At 46.8% G+C, this 22,966-nt stretch overlaps 1 protein-coding gene across 2 annotated transcripts in view; it reads left to right on the top strand.

Moving 5' to 3' along the window:
* The first annotated feature begins 8,383 nt into the window (after positions 1-8,383).
* LOC129380699 (uncharacterized) overlaps positions 8,384-22,966 on the top strand; it is a 207,096-nt gene continuing 192,513 nt past the window's right edge. For both annotated transcript variants that reach the window (XM_072285016.1, XM_072285017.1), the window contains exon 1: positions 8,384-8,460. In XM_072285016.1, the coding sequence (XP_072141117.1) occupies positions 8,386-8,460 (75 nt within the window). In that variant the 5' untranslated portion in view covers positions 8,384-8,385. The remainder of the gene's footprint in view (positions 8,461-22,966) is intronic.

The following is a 22,966-nucleotide window of genomic DNA, read 5'->3' on the forward strand; positions in this document are numbered from 1 at the left end:
CAACCCAGCTAACACCGTGTCCATGCCGCGCTAGAACGTTGCAGGCACCGAGCACAGTCCAAACGGCGTGACCTTGAACTCCTAGAGGCCAACTGGCGCGATGAAGGCAGTCTTTTTGCGATCTATCTCTTCGACTTCTATTTGCCAGTAGGCAGACTTCAGATCCATCGACGAGAAGTATTTATCGTTGTAGAGTCGATCCAATGTGTCGTCTATCCCTGTGAGGGGGTACACGTCCTTCTTCATGATCTTGTTAAATCGACGTTAATCGACGCAGAAACGCAGGGTTCGGTCTTTTTCCTTCACCAAGAATGCAGGAGATGCCAACGGGCTTTTCGACAGCTAGATGATGTCGTCGCGCCGCATTTCGTCGACTTGTTGCCTAATAGCGTCACGTTCTCGCGTCGAAACTCGGTAAGTGCTCTGGCGGAGTGGTCGAACGCACTCTTTAGTTATTATGCGATGCTTTGCGACGGGTGATTGTCAAATCCTCAATGACGTCGAAAAACACTCCTTGTATCGTCGGACAAGACTTCTTAGCTGTTGCCGCTTACTCATGGGGAGACGGGTTTATGTCGAAGTCTAGTTCGGGAACTATGGTCGTCAGGGTAGATGCGGCAGACCCCGAGAGGACAAACGCATTGCTGGTTTCGACAATTTTCTCGATGTACGTGACTGTCGTGCCTTTGTTGACGTGCTTCAACTCCTGGCTGAAGTTTGTCAGCAGCACCTTCGTTTTTCCTCCCTGAAGTCCAGCGATCCCTCTTGTGACACAAATTTCACGGTCGAGTGGTGCACGTTGGCCACCCTCGATGGCGCCTTCTACGTCTGCACTTGTTTCGGTGCCGGCGGAAATAATAATGCCGGAGCGCGGTGGGAGGCTCACTTGGTCTTCGAGCGCACTCAAGGCGTGGTGACTACGAGAGCTCTCCGGCGGTAATGCTTTATCTTACGACAGCGTTTTCAATTTCGACTTCAGGCCTATGACTGTGCCGTGTTGGTCAAGGAAGTCCATGCAGAGATTGGACGTCTAGTGAACACTGTTGGACGGTAACGAAGGTAACTGGGTAAGTCTAGTCATTAACCATAATTCTTGCTGTGCAGATTCCAGTAGGCGTAATGAGGTGTCCTCCAGCGGTTCGAATTTGAGGGCATTCCCATGCAGTCTTAGGTTTCTTCAACTGGCTGGCGATGTGTCCAATCATGACGGAGTAATCGGCCCATGTGTGCGGTGGCGTAGAGGTAGAACACCCGCCTCGCGTGCAAGAGGTTCGTGGTTCGAATCCCGGTGCCGCGAAATTTGCCAGAATATAGCTGGTAACATACAGGAATTCTACAGCATTAACGAGAGGGTGGCAGGTCTTGTTGTGAAACTTAATAAGAGGTACGAAATGAAGGTTGTACAGGTCTACGCCCCTACATCCAGTCATGATGACCAGGTAGTCGAAAGCTTCTATGAAGACGTGGAATTGGCGATGGCTAGAGTGAAAACAAAATACACTATACTGATGGGCGACTTCAATGCCAGGTTAGGAAAGAAGCAGGCTGGAGACAAGGCAGTGGGGGAATATGGCATAGGCACTAGCAATGTCACGGGACAGTTATTAGTAGAGACTCCGGAACAGAATAATATGCGGATAATGAATACGTTCTTCCGCAAGCGGGATAGCCGAAAGTGGACGTGGAGGAGCCCGAACGGCGAGACTAGAAATGAAATAGACCTCATACTCTGTGCTAACCCTTGCATCATACAAGATGTGGACGTGCTCAGCAAGGTGAGCTGCAGTGACCATAGGATGGTAAGAATTCGAAGTAGCCTAGACCTGAGGAGCGAACGGAAGAAACTGCACATAAGAAGCCGATCAATGAGTTAGCGGTAAGAGAGAAAATAGAGGAATTCCGGATAAAACTACAGAACAGGTATTCGGCTTTAACTCAGGAAGAGGACCTTAGTGTTGAAGCAATGAACAACAATCTTGTGGGCATCATTAAGGAGTGTGCAATAGAAATCGGTGGTAACTCCGTTAGACAGGATACCAGTAAGCTATCGCAGGAGACGAAAGATCTGATCAAGGAACGCCCAATGTATGAAAGCCTCTAACCCTACAGCTAGACTAGAACTGGCAGAACTTTGGAAGTTAATCAACAAGCGTAAAACAGCTGACATAAGGAAGTATAATATGAATAGAATCGAACATGCTCTCAGGAACGGAGGAAGCCTAAAAGCAGTGATGTAGAAACTTGGAATTGGCAAGAATCAGATGTATGCGTTAAGAGACAAAGGCGACAATATCATTAATAATACGAATGATATAGTTCAAGTGGCTGAGGAGTTCTATAGAGATTTATACAGTACCAGTGGCACCCACGACGATAATGGAAGAGAGAATAGCATAGAAGAATACGAAATCATGCAGGTAACGCCGGAAGAAGTAAAGAAAGCCTTGGGAGCTATGCAAAGGGGGAAGGCAGCTGGGGAAGATCAGGTAACAGCATATTTGTTGAAGGATGGTGGGCAGATTGTTCTAGAGAACCTGGGCACCCTGTATACGCAATGCCTCATGCCCTCGAGCGTACCGGAATCATGAAAGAACGCTACCATAATCCTAATCCATAAGAAAGGGGACGCCAAAGACTTCAAAAATTATAGACCGATCAACTTACTGTCACTTGGCTACAAGCTATTTACTAAGGCAATCGCAAATAGAATCAGGAACACCTTAGACTTCTGTCACGCAAAGGACCAGGCAGGATTCCGTAAAGGCTACTCAACAATAGTCCATATTCACACTATCAATCAGATGATAGAGAAATGTGCGGAATATAACCAACCCTTATGTATAGCTTTCATTGATTACGAGAAAGTGTTTGATTCTTTCGAAACCTCAGCAGTCATGGAGGCATTACGGAATTAGGCTGCAGACGAGCCGTATGTAAAAATACTGAAAGATATCTATAGCGGCTCCACAGCCACCGTAGTCCTCCATAAAGAATGCAGCAAAATCCCAGTAAAGAAAGGCGCCAGGCGGGGAGATACGATCTCTCCGATGATATTCGCAGCGTGTTTACAGGAGGTATTCAGAGACCTGGATTGGGAAGAATTGGGGATGAAAGTTAATGGAGAATACCTTAGTAACTTGCGATTCGCAGGTGATATGGCCTTGATTAGTAACTCAGGGGACCAATTGCAATGCATGCTCACTGGCCTGGAGAGGCAAAGCAGAAGAGTGGGTCTACAAATTAATCTGCAGAAAACTAAAGTAATGTTTAACAGTCTGGGAAGAGAGCAGCAATTTACAATAGGTAGCAAGGCACTTGAAGTGGTAAGGGAATACATCTACTTAGGGCACGTAGTGACGGCGGATCCGGATCATGAGACGGAAATAATCAGAAAAATAAGAATGGACTGGGGTGCGTTAGGCAGGCATTCTCAGATCATGAACAGCAGGTTACCAGTATAAGTATATAATAGCTGCGTCTTACCAGTACTCACCTACGGGGCAGAAACCTAGAGGCTTACGAAAAGGGTTCTACTTAAATTGAGGATGACGCAACGAGCTATGGAAAGAAGAATGATGGGTGTAACGTTAATGGATAAGAAAAGAGCAGATTGGGTGAGTGAAGAAACGCGAGTTAATGACATCTTAGTTGAAATCAAGAAAAAGAAATGGGCATGGAAAGGACATGTAATGAGGAGGGAAGATAACCGACGGTCATTAAGGGTTACGGACTGGATTCCAAGGGAAGGGAAGCGTAGCAGGGGGCGGCAGAAAGTTAGGTGGGCGGATGCGATTAAGAAGTTTGCAGGGACGACATGGCCACAATTTGTACATGACCGGGCTTGTTGGAGAAGTATGGGAGAGGCCTTTGCCTTGCAGTGGGCGTACACAGGCTGATGATGATGATGATGATGATGATGGTGATGATGATGTCCACTAAGGCGATGACTGCGTGGCTGTCGAGAAGCACGGCGAGGTCGGGGGTTCTTTGTCTCGCGTTAGTTACGTCTTGGCGTTGTATGACGACTGCGTCGCGTTGACCTGTGGCTGGTACGTGGTGTCGTGAGGTCGTCATTCCTCGGCGTATTCTTTGCTTCCAGACTTCTTCGGCACGACGGCGTGTCGTTGTTAAGTCGTCCGCGCTTGAAAACCACAGCAGCAGAAAGCAGTCTGTCGTATTTTGGGACATTGTTGTTTGTCGTTCCGTTGTCTGACTTTCTGTTGTCTGTAGTGTACTATCCTGTAGTCGAAAATTCTGTAGTTCTTGATCAATATTTCACTAAGAAGTGAGAGAGACCTCTTTAAGGCAATGGAAATTGGTCAGTACAAAAAAAAGAAAAATTTAAAGTAAAAGAATTTCCCCGCCAGGGATTCGAACTTGGCACCTGAGGATCCAGAGCCCAGCAACTTACCACTGCACCACGCTGACCATGACTGTAAGTGTAAATTTTGGCTATGTCAAGATTAAGAATATCTGTCTGCGTTGATGCTTACATTTGCATTTTAAGAGCTAAGATGCGGTTTCATTCCACTGCGTCAACTGCTGCATCTCTAGAAGAGCAAAAGCATTGTTACCATCGACAGGTACATCGTGGAGTGCTAGAACATCGATTTTGCTGTACAATATTCATAATAAATATGAAATTGAGAAATATACAATGGTGACCAGGGACACTGTTTAGGTTGTTACTGCTAATTTCGACAGTTGTCTCTCACCCTTTACACTTTTGAGCGCGCATATCATTTGTGTGTTCGCTGCAAAATAGCTGCATAAACATTCGTGGACGAGTGTTCATTCTGACAGCATACTGGCTTTTATGGCAGCGCTGTACCAGAACAATGAGGCCCGAGATAGAGAGCTTCTCACGCAACATTGTGGAACAACCTAAAACGTCTTTTTCACTTCGCAAGAGCTTATGCAGTATTTCTGGGAAATTAACTAATGTGTCAGTGTAACTGCACATGCAAGTCCACAGGCAAGTGTCCCACATATTACCAAATAAAACAAAACGGATACGCAGCCATTTCCGAAGATTGTATGATTTTGATCAGCGGCCCATATGATCAGCGGCCAGGCCGGTAGGGCGTTGCTGGTGCCTCGTCGTCACGGCACAATTATAAAAATTGGCCACGTGGACTTTAACACCGGTGTCGGTGCTATCAGCATTGCCGGCTTCAGAGAAGCACGAATGAGTACAGTGCAAGAGAAAAGTAAAGTGTACACCACCTATGAAAAACTGACATACAACTTTAAAGCGACGGGACAGAAAGGGCCTCTTTCGCGGCGTGGCACATTGCTAACGCCACGTCAGAAAATGTGTTGTCCCGACAAAGAGTTCCTGTTGCAACGTCAGAATGCTGTTGGGATAACTCTTGTTGTCACGACAGAACGCTTCTGTTGCGACTTCAGAACTCTTGGTCTTCGCGATAGAATGTTTTTGCTGCGACATCAGAATTTCTGTCGTAACGTCCGAAATGTCTGTCGCAACTGCAGAGACGTCAGGAACTTCAGCCGTACAACAGGAATTTCCGTAGTCGCGATCGAAATTTATGTAGTTGCGACAGGAATTCCTGTTGTCTTTTTCAACTGTGTCGAGAAAGTATCTTCGGCGTCTTCGTCAGCGGCGGAGCATCTTCGTGAGTTCAACGAATAGTTACCGCACCTCGATCGGTTGCTGCTTTTAGTTTTCCGGGTATGGGTTCGCAGGCCGGCCCCGGACTGTGTCAGTACATGGTCGGTGTTGCGGGGTCAGGTAGCGGCCGGGTTGCGGCGAACGGGACAGTCGTCGTGGGCTCCACTAAGTGGCGGCTAGGTAGTCGGTGATATCACGAGGGCGTTCACCATGCAGCGGGCGCGGAGCGTTGACAGCGAACCCTCGTAAATCCATTTCCCGGTATGGGCATCGGCGGTGGACATGCCTGGCTTCCCCGCAGTGGTAGCAGAGCGGGCGGTGGTCGGGGGCACGCCAACTATCGGTCTTCCACGGAGCGTTTCGCTGGCCGACAGGTGGGCGAGGTGGCGGCGACGGCGACGGTATCGCGGGTTTATGGGGACCTGGCGCGGGCGCACAGGGGGAATCTGTCGGCGGACGACGGCAGCGTATGTCATCGCTTCCAGCTGGGGCGATGGCGGTTGCACTTCAGTAAGTGAAAGTGATCGCTGAACCTCTTCGTTCACGATGTCGACGACCGAGACCAATTGAGGCTGCGATGAAGGTAAGACCTTGCGGAGTTCTTCGCGAACAATGGCCCTGCTGGTCTCTTGGTGGTCGCCGGAACCCAGTCCTTGGAGGGATCACTGCAGCGTGAGCACCTGGCGGTTACATTGTCGAGTGCGCATTTCAGAGTTTTCTCGATCGTCGATGCCTCTGCAGAAAACTCAGCTACGGTCTTCGGCGGGTTGTGAGTCAGTCCGGCGAAAAGTTCTTGCTTGACAGCCCGCATCAGGAAACTGACTTTTCTCCTCCGACATTTCCGCGTCTGAGTGCCGGAAAAGACGGGCCAGCTCCTCCGTGAAGATCGCTATGGTCTCATTGGGAAGCTGTAGTCGGGTGTCCAGTAGCGCTTGGGCACGTTCTTTAGGCACGACGCTCGTGAATGTTTGCAAGAAGTCGGTTCAGAACAGGCCCCACGTCGTTCAGACGGCTTGTCGATTCTCGAACCACGTCCTGGCTGCGTGTTCCATTGGAAATAGACATGTCGCAGCTTGTCGTCGCTGTTCCAGCTGTTAAACGTAGCGACCCTCTCGCAGTTCTCCAGCCAGCTTTCCGGGTCCTCAAATGTGGAACCGCGGATTGTCGGTGGCTTCCAGAGCTATTGCAGAACAATAGGAGCCGCGGCGGTTGCAATTGGGGTTGTCTTCTTGGTCGTATCTGGACAACCATCTTGGACGATCTTCTTGGTCATCTCTGGTAGAAGTCCGTGTTGCGGGGGCCGCTGCTGTAGCCGGCGGCTCGCTCGGTGTTCCGGGCCAACGTTGGCGTTGTCTTTTCGGTCCGGGCTTGGATTACGGCTTGTCGGGGACTTATGGTGCAAGAACGTAAAGCACCTCCACCATATCTCACATAGTAGCGATTGTGAAGAAGGCAGCCAAACTGTGATTAACGAAACTACCGTTTTATTGGGCGAACTTGTACCCTGAAAAGTATGCTACACTCAAAGAACAACAATAGCGGTGAACACACTCGGCGATCGTCGAAAATCTGCCCACTGGGTCATGCGCGCTGGCTTTTTTACATCAGTCATCGAATGTTCCAGACTAATCGCTGGGACCCGCGTGTATTGCACAAAGTTCTACACTATTCGCGTCGCGCATACGTGCAATCAGATTACACAAGGTTTGGTAACAGACAGTGGCCGGAACCGTCGATAACATTCCAGAAACTTCCGGTACAATGCAGGCGCGTCCTGCGCGTTGCGATAGCATTTGTTAGGCAGTGGCATGCGGTCACCCGGAAAAGATGTCAATATGGTCAATTTGTCTGAGGCGCACATATTGCCATGCACTATCATCCACAAAGGCATCGAATATCGATGCAATTGTCATGCGATTCATGCAATTGAATAGCATGAATATCATGCAATTACTTTCGCACAGCTAGTGTTAGTCGAATTAGGGCAAACCTGAACCAATCGACCTAACGGTTTTCCACAAAATGTCATGTCAGTCTCTTCCAACAAATTTATCTCTTGAAGCTTAGCCTACGTGAACATTGTTATCACTAACATGATTGATTCCCAACGACCATCAGTTCAGGTTCATTGTGTCCATCAGTTGCATCAAAAAGAAGTTGAAATCCTCTGTTTTGAATTCGAGCACACACTGGAATAAAGCCTTAGCCTCCATCGCCCCCAAAAACCATGTAACTCGTTCAAAAGTGCTGTGTCCAGTTATTATATGTAAAAATCTCATATTGTTCGTTAGAATGTGGTATTATGAATGTTTCGCTCTTTTATTATACTTGCACAATCTTGTAACCGCTACTATTTATTGTTTCCAGCCTAGAATCACTAAATATTGTGTAACTCCCGCGCTTAACATTCTCATTGAGTTCTTTGCAGTTTAACACTGATGTCCGTGCAAATATAATCCGCGTCCGCACCTCCATTGGTTGGTAAATACTTGTAGCCTGGTAAATACTTCTCGCTGCCTCTTGTACACAAATTCACAATGTAGACGTTTGATGCAGTGGAATTTTAGTTGTGCGACCTCTAAATATAACGAAAGCCAATTTAGCTGAACCATTGACTATTTGGGGAACAAAAATGTTCTATATCAAACAATGATGCCACAGGTTGGCACTACGGTACAAGTTCACTTAAGTGCATTAGAGTCACTTATAACACAGTTGCATTTCTCTGTTTATTGCAGTCAAGCCGTGGCCTCATGGAGAAAGTTGTACTGGGAATCAAAATAAAAGTAGTCTTCTTCATTTTAATACAGTTATTAAGCATTTATCGCGTGAGTATTCACTGCTTTACTGCGAGTTCTGGGCTGCATGCTATCGGAGGCTACAATTAACGTGCTAAAACACAAAAATATTAGAACGGAGAAAGGCACAGAAAATTCACGCGGGAATCCTCGACAGCTTGCCTAACCCTTTTAGCCGCACGTGACAGCCTATAACTGCTTCCAAAAGTGTGCCAGTAATTTTATTTTTTAGTCAAGCGCTTGATGTATTATTTCTGCGGAAAACCGCAAGGTGGAGAGAAGTAAGTAATAAAGGGAAAACCAGACATCCACCCGTTCGTTGCAATTGCAAACGTAGTAGTTGCCGCGCTTTACTTGTGCTGCCACACCCACATTGCCTACGGTGTATTGCTTATGATTGTGCACGTGCAGTGCTCAAACTACTCTTGCTGGCCGCTAATCTCAGGACTAATCCTGGACCTTCCACCGCTGAGATACTCAATCCATTACAAGCGCTGCAGTCTGGCCAAAATGTAATGCTTGACCAGGTAAAAACAATCCAACTGACGCCTAGTGACCGTGAAAAGACTTGAAGATACGACTAACCAAAATTAAATTGGATTGTGCGCCTCTTGCAACATTGCAAAGACAAGTAGATAACATACAGACTGTTAGCACCGACTGCATGTCTCAAGCCTCGAGAGTGGCGGCCCGCATCGATCACACAGAAAATAGAACCAGAGGGTGCAATCATATATTTTGCGGGCTGAAAGATGCACAAAACGAAACCGGGCAGGATTCGGAAAAACTGTTAATCGAACATTGCAAGTTTCACCAGTGAGCAGTTGTGCAACCACGGGATTTCAAGCATGCTCACCGACTAGCCGCATTCCGCTAGGAAAGGTTAAGGTCAATTATTACTAAACTTGCTCATTTCAAGGAAAAAAGCACTTGCGGTCTTTAGGAAGCAAGCTAAAGAGCCCGACTTATGGCATGAGCGAAGATTTCTCGCTCGAAGGCACTTGGTTCAGTTTGTAAAATTTATGAAAACCCCTTTCAAGCTCCGCTTCGCCGAGCTTTTGTGCGGTAAGAAAACCTATATATTTTACCCTGCTACAGAAAAACTTGTTGAAAATCAAACTAGCAATTACCTACTACTCTCAAGCAATCGTCACTCAGCCATTACCCTCAACCGAACCGCGTTGTCCTATCTTTCTTGTTCACTAACATACGTAGCGTCATTCCTAAGCGTGATCTCTTATGTTATCTTATCCATTGAATCTAACTGAAACATGGCTCACCTCGTCAGTCAACAATTCAGAAATCCTACCTGCCATCAATAATTATGCGGTTTTCCTTAAAGACAGGGAAAACAATCAGCGTGGTGGTGGTCGCAGTCCATCACCAATTACTTTGCTCTCTTGTTGAACTAACAACTCCATAGGAAATGTTCTGGATATGCTCTAAGGCGATCATTCAACACGTACTAATCGGTATCTGCTATCGTCCACCCAGCACTGACTCGTCATTTATATCATTGCTCCACGGTGCTATGTGCACCATTACCACTATCATCGAAGTTTGCCCATTCTGCTTTTCGGCAATATTAATTTTCCTTCTATACAGTGGTCTGATACAGCAATTACGTCATAAAAGACAACTTGGCTAGCGAGTTCGCGAACGCACGTCTAAACTTCGGTTTATCCCGAAAAATCAGTAAATCAATGCGCACGACTGCCCACTCTGCCAACATTGTCGCCCTTATATTAACGACACATCCCGATAACTTCTCCGACATCACATACTTACCACGTGTTTGCGAGCACGTAGTCATCCATAGTACGTTCCCTTGTATTCTACTCATCAGTAAAACAGCAAAAAAGACACTCACCCTTTACAATAAATTCGACTACATGAGCATAAATAAAAGAACTAGCCAAGTTCTGTGATCGTATTACATCTGTTTTTCACTCACAGAACGTCCAATCGAATTGGCAGCCATTCAAATATCAAATGCTCCGTTTAATAAACCTGCATATTCCTACTATAAGTATAACTGAACGCGCATGCTCTCCATGGTTAAACACAACTTTGAAAACATTACAAAATAAAAAAAGAACCGTCTATTTCGTTCAGCTAAGGCATTGGGTTCTTCCTCGGGATCTGCATTTGCATGGAAAAAGTACCACACTGCAACAAAGCATTCATCATCAGCATCATATTCATCAGCCTCGCTACGCCCACTGCAGGGCAAAGCCCTCTCCCATATTCCTCCAACTACCCCGTACATGTGCTAATTGTGACCATGTTGTCCTTGTAAACTTCTTAATCTCCTCCACCCACCTAACATTCTGCCGGCCCCTGCTACGTTTCCCTTCAGTTGGAATCCCATCCGTAACCCTTAATGACCATCGGTTATCTTTCCTTCTCACTACATTCCCTGTCCTTGTCCAATTAATTTTCTTGATTTCAGCTAAGATGTCATTAAGTTGCGTTTGTTCTCTCAACCAATCAGCTCTCTTCTTGTCCTCCCCCTCCTTAACGTTACACACACCATTATTCTTTCCATAGCTCGTTGTATCGTCCTCAATTTAGGTAGAAGCGTTTTCACAACCCTCCAGGTTTCTGCCCCGTAAATGAGTACTGATAAGACACAGCTATTATCCACTTTCCCTTGAGGGATAATGGTAACCTGCTGTTCATGATCTGAGAATGCCTGCCAAACGCACCCCAGCACATTCTTATTCTTCTGATTATCTCAGTCTCATGATCCGCCCAGCAATGGCGTAGAGGTAGAGCATCCACCTCCCCTTCATTAGGACCAAGGTTCAAATGCTGGTGCCGCGCAAATTTCCACCGGATTAAAAAAAAAAAATGCGCGTGTTGATAAAATTGCATAAACAGGCCTGGAGTGTGCCCTGATCCCGGTCACCTGGACCAGTAATGCACTCCCTCACCAGAGCAGGATTAGCCATCTTGGTGCAGTACTTGGCCGCAACTTCCTTTATAAATACCACAAAGCATTATAACTCACCAAAAACTGCAACCAAGCGTGATTTTCGTTCCTTTACACTCCCCTCGATGTTACACAGTGATCCAAAATGTTTCTGGCGAACCATCAACCCTCATCAGGATAGCGTAATCTCACTTTGTGATGACAACGGCAGTATCATACGGGAAAGGTAAGTAGCTAATGTCCTAAACATGACTTTCTCTTCGGTTTTTACTAACAAATCCACTGACAACATGCCCCAAATTTTACCATAGACTGATACCTTTATCAATATGATCACTTTTGACCCTGCTATCGTTGTTAAAATCATTGATTCACTAGAAAATTCATCGTCAATTGGAATTCATGGAATCAATGTCAAGGTGCTCAAAAACATTAGGCGTCTTTCGAGCCTCATTGTCGCACAAATTTTCCAGCAATCTCCTAATACGGGTACAATACCGGCTGACTGGAGCGTTGGCAAAGTTATCCCGGTTTTGAAAAAAAGGTGCGAAGCCACGCCGCAAAAACTACCACCCTATTTCAATCGCATGCGTAAGCTCCAAATTATTAGAACATGTCATTTCCTCTAGTGTAAGCAAATTTCTATCCTCCATAAACTTTTTTCATCCTAACCAACACGGTTTCCCTAAAGGCCATTCCTCCGAGACGCAGCTCGCTTTATTCTTGCAAGGAATTCACTCATCCCTTGATAGTAACATACCTGTCCATGCGTTTGGCATTGATTTCGAAATGGCGTGCGATAAAGTGCCTCATACTCGTTTACTACTCAAACGTTCATGACTAAATCTACACAAATTAGTTCTTAATTTATTCAAGCATTCTTAACAGACCATGATCAATTCGTCTATGTTGATACATATTCATCATCATTTCCAGAAATATTATCCTGTGTCCCCCAGGGCACAGTCCTTGGGCCCCTTCTGTATTTAATATATGTTAACGACTTACCTCTTCATCTCTCATCGAAAATGCGCCTCTTCCCCAATCATTGTATTCTATACCATCCTATAACAAACTCGTCCGATATTTATATCCTCCAGAACGATCTTCATCACATAGAAGAGTGGTGTAAAACTTGGTTGATGTATGTCACCAATAATGAAACTGCATTAATTTCATTTCACAGTCGTCACAACTTTCCAACTCCTCAATACACCATTAACAGTTGTCCGATAATTCCCGGTGGCTCGCTCAAATACCTAGCTGTTCACATCTCGCACGACTTAAGTTGGACGAATCATGTTATTCTAGTTACTAATTCTGCAAACTGTGTCTTGGGATACGTCCGTCCCAATCTCTCCCTTGCACCTTCCTCTGTTAAGTTCTTTGCACACAGCACACTAGTACGTTCAAAACCAGATTATGCTAGTGCATTGTATCACTCTTTCCCATAAAAATTTAATTAAAACAATCGAAGCAGTCCGAAACCAAGCGGCTAGAATCGTCTCGAGTTATTACTCTTTCAAATCCAGGATCACAAAACTAAAATCACAACTTGAACTACCCGCCCTCGCTCATCGCCACAGAAATTTTCGACAAAATCTTTATCACAAGTTCTTTCACTGCTTGCCACCTAAAAATGACCTCATCGTTCCCGTCCATCGCCCATGACACGCAAAACCCATCCAAAACGCCGTCGTTCCTCCACGTGCCCACACCTCCACATTTCAGCAATAATTTTTTATTCGTACTGCGCGCGACTGGATTCGCCTTCCCGCCCATATCGTTACAATCACGGAGCCTGCAGAATTTAAATCTGCCATCAAAGCAACCACTCACATTCACGTTAATCCCTAAGAATCTAGTGTATACTGTTGCGCATCGTTACTCTTTTATTCATCACGCCTGGTATTTACTAACTGACTTGTATTGGTTTGACGTGTATAAACCAATTTTTACTGTAATTATGTTATATCCCTTGTACCCACCACTTATGTAATGTCACTAATGGGAACCTTGAGGTATAATAAAAAAAGGGAAATATATACGGGTACCACGAAAGAAAAGCCTGCCATTTAAAGAAAAATTTATTTTGGTGCGCGACTCGTGCCCGGGACCACCGCCTTTCCGGAGCAGCCGCTTTACCATCTAAACAAATCAAGGCGGCTAGCAGATGGTACGGTGAAGTCTAATTTGTCAACAACTCGAAGCGAAGCAACAGTTTAACGTAATAGTTCGGCGGAACCCCGCAAGGTGGATAGGAGTAATTAATAAAGGGAAAATCAGACACGCACCCTTTCGTAGTAGTTGCTACAAGGAAAACACATACGGGTACCTCGAAAGAAAAGCCTCGCAGTTGAAGAAAAATTCGTACCCTTGCCAGACACGAGCCCTGGACCATCGCCTTTCCGAGCCCGCCGCTCTTCTATCTGAGCCAACCAGGCGGCTAGCAGATGGCAGGGTGAAATCGAATTGGTCAACAACTAGAAGCAAAGCAAGAATTTGAGCTAATAATTTTGCGAAAGCCCGCAAGGTGGAAAGAAGTAATTAATAAATGGAAAATCAGACATACCCGTAGGGGCATCTGCATCAGTAGGCGTTTGGTGTGTTGCGACACCACGTACCCGAGCACACGAGGGTGGGAACCTGCCGCGTGTAGCCGTGCGCGGCTTAGCCGTGTTCGGGGAAAGGGGGATCCGGGGGGTTGAGCCGAGGCAGGGTGTTTGGACCTTTAAGGAACCCCAGCAGAGGCAACACACCTCTTTGGTCTCTGCTTCACCTAGATGGCACCCCTGGACTGACCCACCCGGGGGAAATCTGCAGTCGCCTTTTCCTGTCCACCTCTTCAACCTTCTTCTTTCGTATCCTCTTTCTTTTACTGTCCTTACATCTCTTCTCTTCCGTCACTTCCCAATTTTCCTAGGCGGCTAGGCTTACCCATGTGTATGTGCCCTCCCTTGGGTACAATATATTAGATTATAGTGGCAATGTACGGTTGGTGCCTGCAGCCTTATCCGTTAAGTGCTGCAGCGTCCCCAAGTTGGGGTCCGTGGTGGGTGGCCGCCATTGTCACCGAAAACAAAAGAAACTACTATGTGAACGCCAGATTTCACCGCATACTTGATCGTCACCCTCAAAATAGGGGACGCACCGATGACTTAACCACATGGTTCAACCGAAAAAGAGATCTATCTGAAATAACATGTTGTACACAGCGAGAACTCTGAAAAACAGGCCAGATTCATTTGCCCTTTCATAGTTGCAAAATCTTTAACCGAAACCATAGGATCAGGTTATAAAGTAACGAAAATGGCTAGCGGAGACCTTCTTGAGATCCGTCAGAAACATAGTAGGAGAAGCTTTTGACATTTGGCAACATACCAATTTTTGTTGCACAACACCGAACGATGAATAGCTCACGATGAGTCTTGTCAGATTCAGAACTCCAGCATTTGACTGAAACTGAACTCTTGGAAGGGTGAAAAGACCAAAATGTAATCAATGTAAATCGTATTATTCTAAGACGTGACAACAAAGACATTCCCACCAAACACCTTGTCCTAACATTTTCATCTAGCGTTCTGCCAGAAACCATTGAAACAGGATACATAAGGCTAACTGTCCGACCATGTATCCCCAATCCTAGACGGTGTTTCCGATGCAAAAGATTCGGCCGTGGCTCGCAGAGCTGTCGTGGTCAAATAACATGTGAAAAGTGTGGACTCCAGGGTCACCCCTCCGACAACTGTAGTGCCACACCTCACTGTGTGAACTGCATTGCTGACCATCCAGCCTACTCGCGCTCCTGTCCGAACTGGAAGAAACAAAAAGAAATAATCACCGTCAAAGTCAAAGAAAACATTTCGTTTAAGGAAGCCCGTAAGGGGTGCTCACCTTTCCACAGCACACCTTATGCTGATGCGGCGCGTCGGGGGCAGCGTCGCAGCGGCCGTTGTCAAGTGCCCAGCCCTCGTGCAGCGAGCAGATACCTTTGGCTCCTGCCTCCAGGGTGAAAGTAGGTAAGCCTGCTCCATCCAACCAGCGAACAGGCCAAGCTACCCTTGGGTTGCCGGCCCCGCAAGAGTTACCTGCGGCAACCTGCGCTACAGGCAGCGATCCCGCAGGACCGATAGCGGCCTCGAAGGTAGGTGCAGCCGAGGCTGCCTCAGCCTCCCCGGCCCCTTCCAGCGCTGGCAACAGCCGGCGCAGCCAAATCCCTCAGGGAGCTCCATCGACCTCCAAGCTGGTGCGCGCAGCGGTCTTCCCTTCCGAGGCGGCACTCTCTCGGAAAATTTCTCGCTCGCAAGAGCACGTGTACGGCGACTCACAAGAGGCAATGGACACTATACCTTGCCTCATGGCGCCCCAAGCGCCTAACGGGCGGCGAGGCTCCCTTGAACGCTTCAAAAAGGGGAAATCGCCGTTACATGGCCTCGAAAAAGGTCTGTAATCTTAGGCATCCCTTCTGTTTCTGTATATACAGCGCCAATTTTGTTTAAATATGGATGCATAAATCATTCAATGGAACGTCAGAGGTCTTCTTAGAAACCTTCATTATGCGCAAGAACTTATCCACGAACATAATCCAAAAGTGCTGTGTTTACAGGAAACACACTTAAAATCAAAGCACACGAACTTTCTCCGAAAGTACGGTACATTTCGCAAAGATCACGATGATGCCGTCGCATTGTCGGGTCGTGTTGACATTGTCGCTCATAAAGGTATAGCGTGTCAACCTTTACAGCTACAAACTCCCCTTGAAGGAGTGGCGGTTCAAGCTGTTCCCCTAAACGAACTCATTACCATTAGCTCGCTTTACATATCCCCACATTACCAATTAAAGAAACATGAAATTCAGTCCTTTATATATGAATTGCCACAACCTTACGTTGTTCTTGGCGATTTCAATGCGTCAGCTGCCTGTGGGCCGACTCTCGTATAGATGCACGAGGTCGTCTCGTTGAACAGTTCCTTTTATATTATGGTGCGTGCCTGTTGAATAAGAAGGCACCCACATATTACTGTCTTGCAAACAGAACCTGTTCTTCAATTGACCTTTGCATAGTTTCCCCGTCTATAGTGCCTGAACTTGAATGGGAAGTTGCCAACAATCCTTAAGGGAGCGACCACTTCCCATACTGCTAAGATCACCTAAAGAAAACGAATATCCACCACAGGCTCTTAGGTGGAGGATTGAGACAGCGGATTGGGAGAAATTTCGAACTCTTACTAGTATCTCATGGGCTGACATGTCTTCATTAGGAATTGATGCTGCAGTGGAGTATTTTAAAGAGTTCATCATAGATGCCGCATCTAAATGCATATCTGAAGTAAGTGGCTCGGCATGCAAAAACGTGTCTCGTGTTGGGACGAGGAAAGTAGAATCGCTCGTAAGAAATAGAACAAAGCGTGGGGGTTGCTACGCGCTTCTCCCAATGCAGAGAATCTTGTCAACTTTAAAAAAAGTAAAGTCCCAAGGCAAGAGAACGCGACGACAGGCCAGAAGAGAAAATTGGCAGACATTTTTATTGAGTATTAACTCGTTTCTAGATGAGGCCAAATTCTGGAACAGGGTTAATTGTATTAGAGGGTGACAAACATATTCACTCCCTTTGGTAAATACACAGGGTGATACACTGCAAGATCAGGTAGACTCACTTGGGCAGCACTTTGAGAGCGCGTCAAGTTTAAACTAGTATTCTGAATCCTTTCTGAAACATAAACAAGTAGAAGAATGTAAGCCCCTCAAAAGAAAGTGTCGACAGAATTAACAGTACAACCATCCTTTTCGTATTGCCGAATTCAGAGCTGCCTTGAGCGCATGCAAGAGCTCTGCACGGGGACCTAAAAGAATCAAGTATGACATGATCAAAAACTTACACAAGGACAACCAGGTTACACTGCTCGCACTTTTTAACACTCTCTGCGCTGAAGGATACATTCCAACCGCATGGAAAGAAGCCATTGTGGTCCCTGTTTTGAAACAAAGCAAAGACCCTTCCTCAGTGGCAAGTTACCGCTCTATAGCCCTCACAAGTTGCCTTTGTAAGGTATTTGAAAAAGTGATTATTCGGCGACTCATCCATCTCCTTCAACTGAGCAAAATGCTTGATCCCTCTCAATGTGGCTTCAGAGAAGGGCGGTCCACAACCGCCCGATCATCTTGTACGTATGAAGGATATATCCGTGACGCATTTGTACCCGAACAGTTTTTCTTATCCATATTCCTTGACATGGAGAAGGCGTACGACACAACGTGGCGCTACGGCATCTTGAGACACTTATCAGAAATGGGCATTCATGCCAATATGCTAAACCTAATAGACACCTTTTTGTCAAATCGTACCTTCCAGGTAAAAGTCGGTAATGTACTGTCACGTCCTTTTATACAGGAAGCAGGTGTACCCCAGGCAGGCGTACTCAGCTGCACACTCTTTATTGTTAAGATGACAACACTTCGTGCTTCAATGCTGCCAGCCATTTTTATTCCGTTTGCGTAGACAATGTACAAATAGGTTTCAAATCGTGCAACCTCACCGTGTGCGAAAGACATGTACAGCAGAAATTAAAAAGGTGTCCATGTGGGCAGACCAAAATGCATTTAAAATCAACCCCCCAAAAGTGCTTGTTTTCTCTTCATAAGAAATAGAGGCCTGGTCCCAGATCCCTGTGTAGAACTGGGCGGACAACAAATTCCTGTCAGCAGAGAACACAAATTTCCAGGTGCTATACTTGGCTATAGGCTCACTTTCATTTCACACATTAAATATCTTATAGAAAAATGTGTAAAAACCATGAACTTACTTAAAGTCATATCCCACACGACATGTGGTAGCGACAGAAGGTGGCTGTTGAATCTTTAAAGGAGCCTAGTTCGATCAGGACTTGACTATGGTGCCGTGGTTTATCACTCTGCCGCCTCGAGTGCGCTAAAGATGCTAGACCCCGTTCATCATCTGGCTATCCGCCTGGCCACTGGCGCCTTTAGAACAAGCCCTGTCGAATGTCTATACGTAGAGTCAGATGAGTGGTCACTCCATTTTCAGAGAACGTACATCAGCTTTAACTGTTTTCTTAAAGTTAGCTCAAGTAAGGAACATCCGTGTTTCACAACTGCTAACGACTTGACGTGTCAAAGAATATTTCGTAATACGCCCTCTATGAGAGTACCTTTGTCACTGCGTGTAAGAGAGCTAAGCGAAGAAATGGATGTCCGAATTCTCGAACATCGCTTATTGCCTCCAGCTAAGCTACTACCGCCCTGGGAGTGGCAGTTGATAGACTGTGATGTATCCTTTGTCGAGGCCACAAAGCACGCTCATGACCTCGACATCACTGTGCGTTTCCGTGAGCTTCAATCGAAGTAAAGCCGCTCCGAATTCTACACAGACGCATCAAAATAACATGATGGCATATCTTATGCTGCTGTTTGTCCCTCTTTTTCTAAATATGACATATTGAACCCCATAACAAGTATCTTTACTGCATAAACCTATGCTGTATTGTCTCGAGTGAAACATATAAAAAAAATAAAACTTGACAAAGGAATAACATTCACAGACTCGTTAAGTCTTGTAAAAGCGCTGATTTCTTTACAAAAGTTTACAAAACCTGTTTTAATTGAACATTAGTCACTCTTACTCAATATTTATCTATAGCATAGACACGTAGTAATATGCTGGGTACCTGGCAATAGAGGCATCGATGGTAATGTACTAGCTGACAAAATGGCCACCATCACTCACATCGCTAGCTATTACTCCTGCAGCTACTGTCCCTGTTATAGATCTGAAGCCTTTCTTACGTAAGAAACTGCGAATATACTGGCAACGCATTAAGAAAATGATGGGGTTTTACGTGCCAAAACCACTTTCTGATTATTAGGCACGCCGTAGTGTGGGACTCCGGAAATTTTGCCCACCTGGGGTTCTTTAACGTGCACCTAAATCTAAGTACACAGGTGTTTTCCGTGTCAGCCGCTCTAACATGTGAACTAACCGGGCGGGAAGCAGATGGCAGGGTGAAGTCGAATTTATCAACAACTCGAAGCAAAGCAAGAATTTGACGTAATGTTCTGCAAAAACCCGCTAGATGGAGAGAAGTAACTAATAAAGGGAAAATCAGATATGCACCCGTTCGTAGTAATTGCTACAAGGAAAACCCATATGGGTACTTCGAAAGGAAAGCCTCGCAGTTGAAGAACCATTCATACTGGTGCCGGGCTTGAGCCCTGGACTATGGTCTTTCCTGGCCAGCCGCTCTACCATGTGGGCTAACCAGGCGGCTAGCAGATGGCAGGGTGAAGTCGAATTTGTCAACAACTCGAAGCAAAGCAAGAATTTGACGTAATGTTCTCCAAAACCCGCAAGATGGAGAGAAGTAATTAATGAAGAGAAAATCAGACATGCAGCCATTAGTAGTAAATACTACAAAATAAACGATACGGGTACCTTGAAAGGAAAGCGTCGCAGTTGAAGAAAAATTCGTACTCGTGCCGAATTTAAACCTTGTACCACCGCCTTTCCGGGCCAGCCGCTCTTCCATCTGAGCTAACCAGGCGGCTAGCAGATGGCAGGGTGAAGTCGAATTGGTCAACAACCCGAATCAAACGCGAGAGTTTGACGCAATAGTTCTGCGGAAACCCGTAGGTGGAGAAGAGTAATTATTGAAGGGAAAAAAAGACTTCCACCTGTTCGTAGCCATTGCTACAGAGGAAAGCCATATGTGCACTTCAAAAGAAAGGCCTCGCAGTTGAAGAAAAATTTGTCGTAATGCGGGACTCCAGCCCGGGACCACCGGATTTCCGTGGCAGCCGCTCTACCATCTGAGCTAACTTGGCGGCTAGCAGATGGTACGGTGAAGTCGAATTTCTCAACAACACGAAGCAAAGGAAGAGTTTGACGTAATATTTCTGTGAAAACCCGCAATATGGAGAGAAGTAATTAAAAAAGGGAAAGTCAGACATGCACTCGTTCGTAGCAATTGTTACAAAGTAATTGTTACAAAATCAGACATCCCCGCAGGGGCGCCTCCGTCAGTAGGCGTTTGGTGTGTTGGGACACCATGTACCTGCGCATTTATTGCACCTTTCATAGACCAATGCCTACTAGCCGAGCTGCTATCCACAATACATGCCGATAGGTGCACGACAAATCGCGGAAGTTCGACTCACCACGACCGCATATCGAGCGAATTTGTTCGCTCCATGCTGGACGCCAATGCCAGGTCATTTGCGCGCACGGTCAGGCGAAGGGGGGCGGATTTGAAGGATCGTATTCGTCCATTCCGGGGTAGGCCGCAAGAGACGGTATCGCAGAAGCATGGATGGGCGCATGCGCAAAACCTCCGCGCCGCGTGCTGAAGCCGAGCCAAAGAGGAAGAGCCTTCTTTTTTCGCCCAAGTAATGCCGCCGTTAGGTGGCGTTAGCAAAGCAACACTCGTGCCATCTCTCGCGCTACCCTGCAAGCACACCGACAGCCTTCGCAAAGCCACCCGTTGAAGCCGAATAACAGGAGATGGGAGCTATGCGGGAAAACAACATATCAGGGGAAGCGTGAGAGTCGCGCATCCCCACATTCCCCCAACCTTATATCACTACATATTCCGGCGAAACATGTCACGCGGTGTAACGTCATCGCGTGCTTCGCGAACAAGGTAGTAGATGCAACAGTGGCCGCGCCGAGGAAATGTCTACACGCTGTCCATAACTGAGTGTATAAGCGCGACTGAACGAGGTCACTCGCGCTTATACACTCTACCATGGTTTCTAACCAACTAGCCCGCCAACGTGTTTTAGCTGTCCATAACATGCGAGCCGACATTGTCCTTGGGGTACACCGCTGGCGTCCGCTGGTCACAGCAGCAGCTCTGCAGACTCGACGGCACGATTCCAGGCCAGTACTCCTGAAACAGCGACGCAGTTGTCGGTACGAGCCAGCGTCGCTCGCACAGACGCGCCCTGCTTTCGGGAGCCGCAGGAGCTGTAGGTGACTGCCGGCTCTTTCTTCTCCGGGTAAAAGCTGCACACAGGCTGCCGCCGAAGTCGCTGCGCCGAACTGGCCACAACATCACCATTGCCTGGGGTGACTCGATCCTAGTCTGGGGCAGCAATGCAGACGATGTGCAGGTGGCAGCAAACCAGGGGTGACTACACTCACGCTGCTTACACTCAACGCACTCACCAAACACAAAATAGTGCCAGGGAGAAGAATTCTGCATGCGCATCAACCACGTGGTACGATGGTCAATTCGGGAAGCAAAAGATCTGGCAGCTACACAGATGCTAAGTTCACGTGAACGAAGCTCGCTTCCTAAAGTCGAACGAGTAATTTCAGTTCGCGTGAGTCAAACTAGAATGAGGGAAGCAAAGTGCAACACCTCAACGCCGCGGTCCACCAGGTTATGTCCCGCCACATGTGACAGGCAGCTACGCAAAGCTTTAGGCCTAAAGCGTCACTACCCTGACAACAACCGGCATCCAAAAAACAACCCCGAAAATGGGCGCAAAACAGTCAGCCGCGGGGAGAGGTCAGCTCTGTGAGGTGGTCCTACACCGCTCGGTGCACACAGCATCCGAATTGATGGCGCCCACCGTACCGGATGGTGTCAGGCCGCCAAAGCAGTCAGTCCATAGCGGCACTAGTGGCCCGTGGCCACCCCGCTCGCAGAGCCGTGACTTCATCAGAGTCAAGGAGATAGAATAAGCTATTTACATAATGAATTCGGACCACCCACGAGGCTACCGTACTCACTCGCTCACGACTCTTTTCCCTTTTGCGCCCATGTAGCCCCGCCGTGAGGTGGCGTTCGCAGAGCAACACTCGCGCCATCTATCGTACTACCCTACAAGCATACCGACAGCCACAGTAAAGCCACGTGATGAAGGCGGATTGCAGGAGACAAGAGCTATGCAGGCAAACAACTTATCTGGGGACGCGTGAGAGTCGCGCATCCCCACAGTACAAACTACTCAAAAAATGAGGCGCCCTCTGCGTTTGCGTGGTTTCATTAAAAAGAAGAGAAAAGACAAAAAAATGGGAAAATACAAAACACGGAACTGATTTTCAGTGTCAAATCTGCATGAGTGAACAGGGCCCCCCAGTTCACGCACCTTTCTTCCAAGCTACGGCCCGAACTATACCTTTATAACCCCGAGGATATAGCGTTATTCAGTACTACAGACTAGTATCAAGCGAGAAAATTGTATAAAGAGTTAACCCGCCTGGTTTGCACAGTGGTTATGGTGTTTGGCTGTTGAGCACGAGGTCGCGGGATTGAATTCCGGCCACGGCGCTCTCATTTTGATGGGGGCGAAATGCTAAAACACCCGTGTATTTAGATTTAGGTGCACGTTAAAGAACCCCAGTTGGCCGAAATTTCCGGAGTCCTCTAGTACGGCGTGTCTCATAATCAAAGTGGTTTCAGCAAGTAAAACGCCATAATTTAATTATTGTATAAAGCATTAAACATTCAACAGCGCCTATCTCTTGCGTACTGGAACTAGTGCAGCACGAACACAACCAGCGCTGTTTGCAGTGCGAGCGAGCGAACTGCAGCGAGAACCAGCACGTGTACGGCACAAGCCAGTGCGCCCCAGCCTCA

Source organism: Dermacentor andersoni, chromosome 10, assembly GCF_023375885.2.
Source record: "Dermacentor andersoni chromosome 10, qqDerAnde1_hic_scaffold, whole genome shotgun sequence".
Taxonomy (NCBI): Eukaryota; Metazoa; Arthropoda; class Arachnida; order Ixodida; family Ixodidae; genus Dermacentor; species Dermacentor andersoni.